Source organism: Amblyraja radiata, chromosome 15 (assembly GCF_010909765.2).
Source record: "Amblyraja radiata isolate CabotCenter1 chromosome 15, sAmbRad1.1.pri, whole genome shotgun sequence".
NCBI classification, from domain to species: domain Eukaryota; kingdom Metazoa; phylum Chordata; class Chondrichthyes; order Rajiformes; family Rajidae; genus Amblyraja; species Amblyraja radiata.
In genome coordinates this window covers 13,980,602-13,993,167 of record NC_045970.1, presented here as the reverse complement: position 1 = coordinate 13,993,167, position 12,566 = coordinate 13,980,602, and the positions used below count along the sequence as shown (strand labels likewise).

The 12,566-nt window shown below is 43.5% G+C and overlaps 1 protein-coding gene across 1 annotated transcript; it reads left to right on the top strand.

Annotated features, from left to right (window-relative positions):
- Nucleotides 1-1,583: 1,583 nt before the first annotated feature.
- Nucleotides 1,584-9,659, top strand: LOC116981033 (interferon-induced protein with tetratricopeptide repeats 1-like). Its single transcript, XM_033033653.1, has 2 exons — nucleotides 1,584-1,651; nucleotides 8,053-9,659. The coding sequence occupies exon 2, from the start codon at nucleotides 8,060-8,062 to the stop codon at nucleotides 9,491-9,493; it is 1,434 nt and encodes a 477-aa protein (XP_032889544.1). The 5' UTR covers nucleotides 1,584-1,651; nucleotides 8,053-8,059; the 3' UTR covers nucleotides 9,494-9,659.
- Nucleotides 9,660-12,566: the final 2,907 nt, after the last annotated feature.

The window sequence follows — 12,566 nt, the reverse complement described above, 5'->3', positions numbered from 1 at the left end:
TTTTATTTTTATTTTATTTTTTTCGTCTCTTTCTCCTTCTACTTCTACTTCTTTCTTCTTCCGTCTTTTGGACTATCTTTCGATCTCACGCACCACTTACGTCAATCTCTACTTTTCTACTCTTTTCTTCCTTATTCCTGTTTTGCTATTAATTTTTTTTAAAAGCAGTTGTATATGAAATGTAATATGTCAACAAGTGTTAGGTACTGAGGTACCACATTATTGTACTTCTAGCAAAAAAACAACTCATTTTTAATTTGAAAAAAAAAAGTCGAAGATAGTCACAAAATGCTGGAGTAAGTTATCGGGACAGGCAACATCTATGGAAAGAAGGAATAGGTAATGTTTCGAGTCGAGACCCTTCTTCAGACTGATTTTTGTAAAACAATAATGTTACATCAACATGTATGATGTGGAAGCAAATCATTATATATTTAAGAGGGAAGACGTGAATGGGGCAGTAAGAGGATCAACAGAGAAGGTGGGAAAGATTGTGGAATATAACTACACCCCAAACAAGCAGCCTGTTTGCATTGACAAGATTAGTGCACCTTGACAGCCCTTTGAAGTCCACAATGTCCACTTTTTTCATGTATTTGAAGTCTCCATCATTACGTTAGGGATAGGTTCCCAGTTCAAATGTTAAGAGGCCGATTGGTGTGTCCTTGGCATTATTCTCTCAATGTATTTGTACCTGTATACAACATGTGCAAAGCACAAGACCTCTAGTTCCACCATCTCTTCCATGGAACTATTGTATCAATAATCTAGTCATCTCATCCCGAGTTTTCTTGAGCACATGTGATTGTGTTGTCTCTGGGGATGGAGCTTAATATTTCAGACACTTAAGCATGAACAGTTGGGTTACCTGCGGTCTAGATTATGTCATTCCAGAATTTCCCTCACACCACCCTCTAACCTTATCCATCTTATCAGCTTCAGGCACTGCACCCAGCACTAGTTCTCCTTCCACTTAGTTCATTCCCAGCCCAGGTCAATTGCAACTCCTTCTAAAGCCATAGCCTCCTGCAGAGGACTGTTTGTTGTGTCACAACAAGTGCAAATTTACTGTGTAGGAAGGAACTGCAGATGCTGGTTTAAACCAAAGATAGACACAAAATGCTGGAGTACCTCAGGCAGCATCTCTGCAGAGAAAGAATGGGGGATGTATCAGTTCAAGACCCTTCTTTAGACCCTATTTCATGTCATAGTCATAGTATTAGTGTACAGAATTGAAATAGGCCCCTCTGCCCAATTCATCCATGATGACCAAATTGCCCAACAGAGCTAGTCCCACTTGAGCGCACTGGCCCATATCCCCCCTCCCCCCTCCCACCTCATATGCAAAAACAAGGAGCCCTTCCAGGCTCTTAGACCATCAATGCTCGGACCTAGAATGCTACATTGAACCTTTGATCATGCGTTGTTTATATAGGTATCTGGGCAGATTCGCAATCTTGCCTTTAATTATTCATCATTGTCATTACACGTATGAGTTTCAGTTTCTATTCCCAATCAAGAAATACAGGAAACTATAAAGGAAGTGTCAGGCATAACATTCAGAACACTTTTAGATTGATTCAACCTGTGAAAGCACTTCACGAGCTGAGAAAGGAATACAAAGTGTTTTCCATCCAAGCAACATAAGGAGGTAAGGAACATTCCTACTGTGTCTATGTTTACCTGCACATTATTATTGAGAATATGGTTTACTGAAAATTAGTGGATCAAATGGCAATTAATTTGAACAACTCAGAATGGTAACATTGGCTGGCACGGTAGTTTAGTTTAGAGATACAATATGGAAACAGGCCCTTTGGCCCTCCCGAGTCCACACCACCCATTCGCACATTTGAGAGTCAAGAGTGTTTTATTGTCTTATGTCCCACATTGAAACAGAAATTCTCATCAGCAAAACATTAATCCATTCTTGATGCCTGAATCATTGCAAGTTTCTACCTCCTCAGACACTGCCTCCACGAACTTGTGGTTTCGATACTGCTGAGTAATTCCAGGTTTTTACTGTCTTTGTTATAGACATTGACGTAGAACAATACATCACAGGAACACAATTGCCCCTGTAAATTGCTCCTAGTGTGTAGGCAGTGGATGTGAATGTAGGATAACAACACTAGTGTGCAAGGCTGATCGATGGTTGGCGTGGATGTAGTGAGCTGAAGGGTCTGTTACCGTGCTATATGTCTAAACTCTCAACTAATTCCTTTGTCTGCACATGCTCCATATCTCCCCATTCCCTACATATTCACATGTCTATCAAAAAACCTTTGAAATGCCACTATCATATCTGCTTCCTTCACTAGCATTGGTATATTGCAGGCACTGAATATAAACTAGCCCTTGCATCTCCTTTAAACATTCTCCCCTCCTCCCCTCACCCTCCCCCCCCCCCTACTCTGCCCCTTGCCCTTCCCACCCACGCATTCACTCCATCCCCCCTCAACCCCCCTATCCGCTCTTAGCGGCTCTCCAGCATCGCAGCCATTCCCTCCCATTGGGTTCCCATTGTGACGTAGAACACGCAGGTATTACTGCGCAGTTGCAGGTGACGGGCACGGCAAGTGGAAAAGGGATTTATTAAAGCTTAAAATGTGAATAACTGTTAAAATATAACAACAAGTTAAACGTTAAAGTCCATTTGTTCTTGTTGAGCCTCTTGTTGTGTTCTGCAGCCGGGGAGGGTGACAGCTTCAGGCGGGGGCTGTCAGGGGCCAGAGGGGAAGTGTCCTGCAGCCAGGGGAGGGGCACGGCTTCAGGCGGGGTCTGTCGGGGGCCATGCAGCACAGCCGTGCTCTACCGCTGTCATGGCCTACCGCTGCCTACCACTGTTGCTGCTGTGGCCGACCTCTGCCACTGCCTACCCCTGTTGCTGCCATGGCTTGCCACTGCCACTGCCACTCCCTATCGCTGGCGCTGCCTCTTGCGGGGCTGTCGGGGGTCGGGGGGTGGGAGAGCATCCTGCAGCTGGGGTAGGGGGATGGCTTTATGTGGATGCTGCTGGGGGTGAGGGGAGGGTCCTGCATCTGGCGGAGGGGGACGGCTTGAGGTGGGGTCTGTCGAGGGTGGGTAGGGTGGGGGGAAGCGTCTGGCAGCCAGGGGAGGGTATGGCTTCAGGAGGGGGCTGGTGGGTGGTAGCGCCCTGCAGCTGAGGAGGGGGATGGATTCAGGTGGAGGCCAGTGGGGGGCACCTGCAACCGGCGGAGGGGGATGGGTTTAGGCAGGGGCATTCGAGGGCGGGTGGGGGGGAAGGACGGCTTCATGTGGGGGCTGTTGGATGCCAGTGGGAGGGGGGGGGCGGCATTCTACAGCTGGGGACGGGGACGGCTTCTGGCGGATGCGTCCTGTAGCTATGGACAGGGATAGCTTCAGGTGGGGGGTGGAGCACCCTGTAGCCCAGTGAGGGGATGGTTCAGACAGGGGCTGGTGGGTGGGGAGGAGAGTCCTGCAGTTAGGGACGGGACTGGCTTTCTGGAGGGCTAGTACAGGTTTTGTTGGCTGAAGGGACTGGTTTCCAGAGAACATTGGATGGACATTGTGGGCCGAATGGTCTGCAGCTGGGGACAGCGACGGCTTCTCATGGACCTGTCGAGGGCCGCTGGTGGGGGTTTGAGGGGAGCTCTCCTGTAGCCTTCAGCGGCCATGGACTGTCACTGCTGTGGCTTATCATTGCCGCTCCACACCAGCTTCAGGCATCTTGGGACGGGGACGGCTCCCGGCCCCAGCCTCACTCAGCGGCTCCCGGCCCCGGCTCTGACCTCGGCCTCAGTCAACGTCTCCCGGCCCGGACCCTGCCCGCACACAGCGGCTCCCGGCTCCACTCAGCTGCTCCCGGCTCCCGGTTCCACTCAACATCTCCTGGCTCATCGTGGTGGTCCCCGTAGGCGCTGTCCCCACTCACTCTCCACACTCTGCTCACTCAGCTCCTTCAGCTTTGTTCTCCTCACCGCCGGTGAATGACAGCGGGTATAGAAGGGGCGTCGCCGTGCCGGCGAATGACAGGAGAGAAGACAAATCTGCTGACAGAAGAGGAGACCAATCTGCGGATGGACAGTTTTTACGATATTCAAACCTTAATAACATTTGTAATATTCCACCGATCGGAACAAAACTTGGTGGACTTGTAGCGCAAACCAGAAGAGGACAAGATGAGAGTTTTAGTTATGTGTATAGAAATAATAAAATATAGATAGATAGATAGATAGATAGATAGATAGATAGATAGATAGATAGATAGATAGATAGATAGATAGATAGATAGATAGATAGATAGATAGATAGATAGATAGATAGATAGATAGATAGATAGAAGATGCCATGACCGATGAAGACTTTGATCACGCTATCCACCTACGTTGCCACTTTCTGCGAGTTAAACGCCAAGATTCCTCTTATCCTTGTGCAGTCTTACCTTCTCCTTAATTACCCTCTTGTCTTTAATGGATAGGATAGATAGGAAAGGTTTGGGAAAGGGATATGGATCAAAACACTCAAAATAATGGGGGGGAATTTGTGGATGTAGGCAAGGTACTAAATGATTACTTTGGTACCAAATTAGCTCTATGGGACTTTGGTGAAGGTATATTTGAAGTACCACATGCTATTCTGGTTCCCCCAATACAGGAAGGATGTACTGTTGCAGTTACTCTTGCACTGTTAGCTGCAGTCAATTTTGGGGAAGTTAAAGCCACCCACTATGACAACAACGTTGCTTTTAAACATTTCTATAATATGTCTACAAATCTGTTCCTCAACCCCCCTGGTGATCAGCATGCCTATAGTACTATCCCATCATAATGACTGTACCTTCCTTATTGTTTACCTCAACCACATTTCCTTAGTGGATGTATTCTCCAATGGGTCCTTCCTGTGTACAGCTGTGACATTCTACCTTATTAATAGTGCGACTCCTCCACCTCCTTTACCTCCCTCTCTATCATGTCTGAAACATCAAAACCTTGATGCATTAAACTGCCATGTTGTAATGGTCACAACATTAGCGTTCTATAGAGGCTCCAGGCTGATTCCCTGCCACAGAGGGGAGTGGAGGCCAAATCACTGGATGGATTTAAGAGAGAGTTAGATAGAGCTCTAGGGGCTAGTGGAATGTAGGGATATGTAGGTATGTTACAATACTAACCTTCAGCGGCGCTGCAGTTCTGCCACTGGCTGTTTGCGCGATTTTGGCGCCTTTGAGGGGGGGAGGGGGGCGGGGTTAAAACGCATTTTTTTACCTACCTTGTCCTGGATTATATGTTGTTGGAGTGCAAGCTTTCGCTGAAGAATTATTCCGACGGCCGTTCTGTGTATTTTTGTTTTTTAATCGCCCGACACGTTCAGCGCTGGAGTAATTTTACATTAAATTCCTTCCATTTAGCCTATAAATCCATGACAATGAGATTTAAAAATTTTGTTATATTGTGAATTCTTGTGTGAATGTTATTTGGACACTTAGGCTATTTAAAAATGTTAATCTATTCTTAAGAAATTGATAGGTGTTTAGATCTAGTAATTGAATTTTGTAATTAGCTACAATTAGGTAACTAACTAATTATATGCTTTAATTTCAAGTCATCTAAGTAAGATTGTTTCATATTTGTTTCGGAATGCTTCAATCTATAATAACTCAAAGTTTATTTCAGTTCTCTTAATTTTTAAGAAAGTTATGGCCATTTGACTGTCCTCGATCACAGCTTTTGAGTTAAGTCAATGGAAAAGCAATAGGGAACAAGATGCTAATTTCCGAATATGAAAATGGCCATAACATTTTTAATACTGAAGATATGAAAGTGAATTAGGTGTCAAATTAAACTTCTTTTTATGCTTTATCTGATGGGATAAATTACAGACTTGATTTTTTAAATCTCAAAATTTTGTAACATTGCTAGGATATGGGGAGAAGGCAGGCACGGGTTATTGATTGGGTATGATCAGCCATGATCACAATGAATGGCGGTGCTGGCTTGAAGGGCCGAATGGCCTCCTCCTGCACCTATTTTCTATGTTTCTATGATTCAGGCTCTAAGCTCAACCTCTTTTTCCAAAATACTACTTGCATTGAAATAAACTCAGCTCAGCCCCTCAGCCCCACCATGTTCATTAAACTGTCCCTGATTGTCCTTTCTTTGGGACTTACTTTTCATAATCTCCATCTTCCCATTAGTCTGACCTGCTGCTCCATTTCCCACCTCACTGACACTCTATATTCCATCGAGTAAGGAGGGGGGGTGGGAGACAGTGTTAATTTTGTGTAAATGTGAATCCATGGGTGGGTTTGGGGAGGGAGGGAGTGTAAAAAGTATGAGTATGTGAATGTTTTAAGTTCTTTTAAATGGAGAGACACAGTAATCTCGTTGTATGTGACACATGCAATGACAATAAAGCATTCTATCTATCTATCTATCTTATTTTAAAATGGATTCAATTCTTTTTCATATCATCAATCTACACACAATACCCCGTAATAAAAAAGTGAAACAGGTGTTTAGAAATGTTGGAAAAGTAATAAAAAATAAATAACTGGAATATCACATTTACATAGGTATTCAGACCCTTTGCTATGACACTCAAAATTGAGCTTAGGTTCATCCTGTTACCATTGATTATACTTGAGATGTTTCTACAACTTGATTGGAGTCCACCAGTGGTAAATTAAATTGATTGGACATGAATTTGAAATGCACACGCCTGTCTATATAAGATCCCGCAGTTGACAGCGCATGTCAGAGCAAAAACCAAGCCATGAAGCTGAACGAATTGTCCGTAGACCTCAGAGACAGGATTGTGTCGAGACACAGATCAGGGGAAGAGTATAAAAAATGTCTGCAGCATTGCAGGTCCCGAAGAGTACGGTGGCCTCCGTCATTCTTAAATGTAAGAACTTTGGAACCACCAGGACTCTTCATAGAGCTGGCTGCCCGGCCAAACTGAGCAATTGGGGGAGAAGGGCATTGGTCAGGGAGGTGACCAAGAATCCGATGGTCACTCTGACAGAGCTCCATAGTTCCTTTTTGGAGATGGGAGAACTTACCAGAAGGACAACTATATCTGCAGCTCTCCACCAATCAGGCCTTTATGGTAGAGTGGCCGGACGGAAGCCACTCCTCAGTAAAAGGCATATGACGGCCCACTTGGAGTTTGCCAAAAGGCACCTAAAGGACTCTCAGACCATGAGAAACAAGATTCTCTGGTCTGATGAAACCAAGATTGAACACTTTGGCCTGAATGCCAAGCGTCACGTCTGGAGGAAACCAAGCATCGCTCATCACCTGGACAATACCATACCTACGGTGAAGCATGGTGGTGGCAGAATCATGCTGTGGGGATGTATTTCAGCGGCAGGAACTGGGAGACTAGTCAGGATCGAGGGAAAGATGAATGAAGCAAAGTAGAGAGAGATCCTTGATGAAAACCTGCTCCAGAGCGTTCTGGACCTCAGACTGGGGTGGAGGTTCACCTTCCACCAGGCCAACAACTTTAAGCACACAGCCAAGACAGTGCAGGAGTGGCTTCGTGACAAGTCTGTGCATGTCCTTGAGTGGCCTAGCCAGAGCCTGGACTTGAACCCGATCGGACATCTCTGGAGGGACCTGAAAATAGCTGCGCATCGATGCCCCTGAGAGAGCTTGAGAGGATCTGCTGAGACGAATAGTAAAAATTACCCAAATACAAGTGTGCCAAGCTTTTAGCGTCATACCCAAGATGACGAAGGCTGTAATCGCAGCCAAAGGTACCCCAACAAAACACTGAATAAAGGGTCTGAATACTTAGGTAAATGTGATTTTTCAGTTATTTATTTTTAATTTCTTTCCAAAAATTTCTAAACACCTGTTTTAGCTTATTTATTACAGGGTTTCGTGTGTAGCTTGATGATAAAAAACAATAATTTAATCCATTTTATAATGCTGTAACGTAACAAAATGTGGAAAAAGTGAAGGGGTCTGAATACTTTCTGAATGCACTATATTTGTGAGATTGAGGGACAGACCAGTTTCAGGTGCTCTGACATGGAATTTGATGAATTTTCTTCTCTTGCAGCAGCAGAATGGGAGATTTGTTGAAAGAGAAGCTCGATCAGCTTCAATGTCACTTCACGTGGGGCCCACAGAAGGAGGCCATTGACCTGGAGGATATGATGTACAGATTACAAGATGCCATAATCTTTGCAAATAAATATCAAGCCGCATCCTACAACCAACACGCTTTTGTAAACTGCCTGCAAGGCAACAGTGAGGAAGCTATTCAAAACTTAAAGGAGGCTGAAAGGATTCTGAGGGAGAATCACAAAGATGCATTTGAAAGAAACAGCATCGTCACCTATGGAAACTTTGCCTGGGTGCATTACCACATGGGACAACAGGCCAAGGCCCAGTCCTACCTCGACAAGCTGGAGATGATCTGTAATCCGCTCACTGATGGTACTCGCTATACAGCAATGATACCTGAAGTGTATGGGGAGAAGGGGTGGTCATTGTTGAGTTCTGCAGCTGAATACTATGAGGAGGCTATGAAATGTTTTGAGAAAGCTCTGGAGGAAGATCCCAATAACACGGAGTGGATCATGGGCAAAGCAACTGTTCTGTTTCGTCTGGAAGCATTTTCTGGAACCCCAGAGAGTCATGAACGGAGTCAGTCAGTGAAGTATCTGCGGCGTGTACTGGAGCTAGATCCAGATGATTCAATGGCCATGGTGCTGCTGGCCTTAAAATTGAAAGGACGCAGTAAAAGGGAAGAAGCAAATAAATTAGTTGAGCAAGCATTGCAGAAGCCCAGTAAGGATCCATATGTGCTTCGCTATTCGGCAAAATTTTACAGAGGGGAAGGAGCAGTGGAGAAAGCAGTCAATCTTTTGAAGCAAGCATTAGAATTAACTCCACACTCATGCTTCTTGCACCACCAAATTGGAATGTGTTATAGAAGTAAACTGAACATGCCTGGTAATAGAAATTCTCGCAGGCCCGCAACTCAGCAGCAAACTGAGTTGATCCGTCAATGTAAATATCACTTTGGAAAAGCCTCTGAGTGCCGTCCAAGGTCAGCTGTTAGACCAATGCTGGACTTTGCAGATATTTACATAAGAAGTGGAGAGTATTCTAAGGCAGAGGAGATCTACAATAATCTGGTGAAATTGGAGGGCATCCGTCCAGAAAACATACAGCAGATATGTTTACAGGCTGGGTCATTTGAACTGTATCAGAAAAGATCAGAATCAAGGGCCATCAGCCTATTTGTGAAAGGAATGAAGATTGAATATGAATCAAGAGAACGGAAAACGTGTAAGGAAAAATTGGAGATGTGGGCAGATAAAAAACTTTGCTATGCTCCACGTGACAGCATAGCTCTTGGTGTGAGAGGGTTACTGTGTCAGCTGGCTGGGAACAAGTCCAGGGCTATTGAATACTTTGAAAAGGCCTTGGAGATTGATCATGAGAATGAAGAATATCTGTGTGCTCTTTCAGAATTACGTCATAATCATTGAGGACCACAAGGATGCTTATAATATGCACCAATTTCATCTGATCTAAGGATAAGTTTGGTGATGTGTGTGTTTTACTAATTATATTCTGATAGCATCTTCTTTGAATGAAGGCTTTACTTATGAGTGTGAAGTTTTCAAAAATGATCTTGTGCTTCATTTAAACATTTTATTTTAATTATTCTACTTTTAAAAATAATAACACCTCAAGCACACCAATCAAATGGGATTTAGTTATGTAAGTGTGGAATTTGTGTTTATTGTGGAAAGATGGGAATTGGTAAATGGCAGCACCAGGAACCAGATATCGTTGAGGCTCCTGGCAAGTTTCCTCATCTGAGCCTTTCACCTTAATCATTTTACTCTTTATTTTTTCTTGTTTCTCAATGCACGATTATAACTTTGGAATTATTTAATTTTCAGGATCATTATAAGATGTCCTAATTGACATGTCTATTAATTAAAGCTTCAAAGCCACAACCAAATCAAAGGAACACAAACAACAGATCCTTAAAGTGTGCATCCTACTGCTGGGGGTGTTGGAGGAAAGGCTGGGGAGGGGGTCTGTTGGGGGAGGGGAGGGTACCAGGATAGTTAATGGAATTTCAAGAGATGATATTATTGACAAAGGAAAGATTCAAGTTTACATTATCAGGCATAATAATTAATAATCAAGGACAATGTAGCTACCAAACTCTAATCCATTTTGAAAATACTAATGGATTCGTAATGGAGCCAGAAATTGGAAGTAATTAATGGAAAGATGAACCCTTCCATGTGGCCATCCCCAACAGTGTGGCTATAGCCAGATGGCATTCCTGTAATACTTTGTACTATAATGACTATAATACTTTATACTCTGTAACTTTGGCCAGAAACATGGCGACTCTTTGTGTACTTTGTGTATTGTATGCAAAATAAAGAATTTCACTGCATCCAAGTACGTGTGACAATAAAGTATCATTAAATTATTGAATCGTTCAACCCTCTGTGTAAAAAAGCGTGCCCCGCATATCTCCATTATACTTTACCCCATCACCTAAAAACTATGCCCTCTTATGTTGGACATTTCCAAAAAGATTCTGACTGTCTGTCCTAATTATGCCTCTCATAAGTATATATTTTTCTATCCTCTCATCCTCCGGTGTTCCAGAGAAAATGATCCAAGTCTATCCAACCTCTCCCTGTAGATGAAACCCTCTAATCCAGGCAGCATTCTGGTAAACCTCTGCACTCTTGCTAAAGCATCCACATTTTTCCTGTAATGGGGCCACCAAAACTGCATGCAATTGCAGACAATTGTGGACATAGCCCAGACCATCATGCAAACCAACCTTCCTTCCATTGATTCCATCAATACTTCAAGCTGCCTCGGCAAGACCACCAGCATAATCAAGGATGAGTCTCATTTCCTTTTCTCCTCTCTCCCATCAATCAAGAGTTACAGTAGTTTGAAAACGCATACCTCTAGATTCAGGAGCACTTTCTTCGGCCTTGTTATCAGGTAATTGAATGGTCCTCTCATAAGCTAGAGTGCAGCCCTGACGTCCCATCTACCTCATTGGAGACCTTTAAACTACCTTTAATCTGACTTTATCTTGCACAAAATTTTGCACCCTTTACCCTTTATCTGTAGACTGTGGCAGTTTGATTGTAATCATGTATAGTCCTTTCATTGACTCGATAGCATGCAAACAAAAATGTTTTACTGTACCTCAGTAAACATGACAATGATAAATTAAACTAAAAAGTAATGGCCATTGATTGATTTAGTACAAATGATGGTTTGTGATCCAGGTAAAGGCTGATTCATTCTATATTTGATAGTGGGATTTGCAGTTTCACAGATTCATCTGCATCTCAACGCACAGTCTTACTCAGTTTTTGCTGGGCCGATGGGGAATAAAATTCACAGTTGGATCAGAATAAATGAGTCTCTGTATCATCTTTCTCTCTCATGTTCCTTTCCCCTGACTCTCAGTCTGAAAAAAGATCATGACCCGAACGGCACCTGTTCCTTTTCTCCAGAGATGCTGTCTGGTTGCTGAGCTACTCCAGATTTTTGTGTCTATCTTCAGTTTAAAGCAGCACCTGCAGTTCCTTGTTACACACAATTCCAATACCAACACATATCGGACTGTACATTATCCATATCACTCTATTTCCAGCATATCCATATGCCTGTCCAAATGTCTCTTAAATGCCACTAACACATCTGCCTCACCCCCTCCAGAAGCATGTTCCAGGCACTCACCACCCTCTGTGTAAAATATATGCCCCACACATCTCCTGTAAACTTTGTCCCTCTCAACAAAGCGATGTCCTCAATTATTTGATACTTCCATGCTGGTAAAAAGTGTGTAACCAGTATATCCTATCTGTGATTCATATCATTTTTTATACTTCTATCAGGTTTTTGCTGCATCCTCCAGCATTTCAGAGAAAACAATACAAGTCTGTACAACCGCACCCTGTAGCTAATACCCACTAATCCATGCATCATCATGGTAAACCTCCTCTGCACTCTTGTCAAAGCTCCCATGTCCTCCCTGTAATGGGACAACTAGACCTGCACACAATACTCCAAATGTAGTCTGTAAAGCTGCATCATGACGTCTTGTATCTTCAACTCAATGCCTCATATTTGGTATTAAGCAAGTATACTATATGCCTTCTTCATCAATTTATCTACTTGTGTTGCCACTTTCAAGGAGTTATGGACTTGGACCCCAAGAGGGGACTGATATCCCCTCTGTAAACCAATGCTCCTAAGGGTCAGGCGGTTAAATGTAGATTTTATCCTTACATATGACCTCCCAAATTGCAACACCCACACTTGCTCAGATTAAACTCCATCTGCCATTTCTGCACACGTACGTGTTGTTGATTTATATCCTGCTGTATACTTTGACAGCCTGTCTCACAGTCTGCGACCCCAACAATCAGCAAAGTTCTCTTCAAACATACTAACCATCTACATTTACAACCAAGTAATTTACATATATATCACAAGCAGCAGAGATCCCAATGGAATACAAAATCCTAAGGGAATGGGTGTTCAATGTTCAGTGTGTGT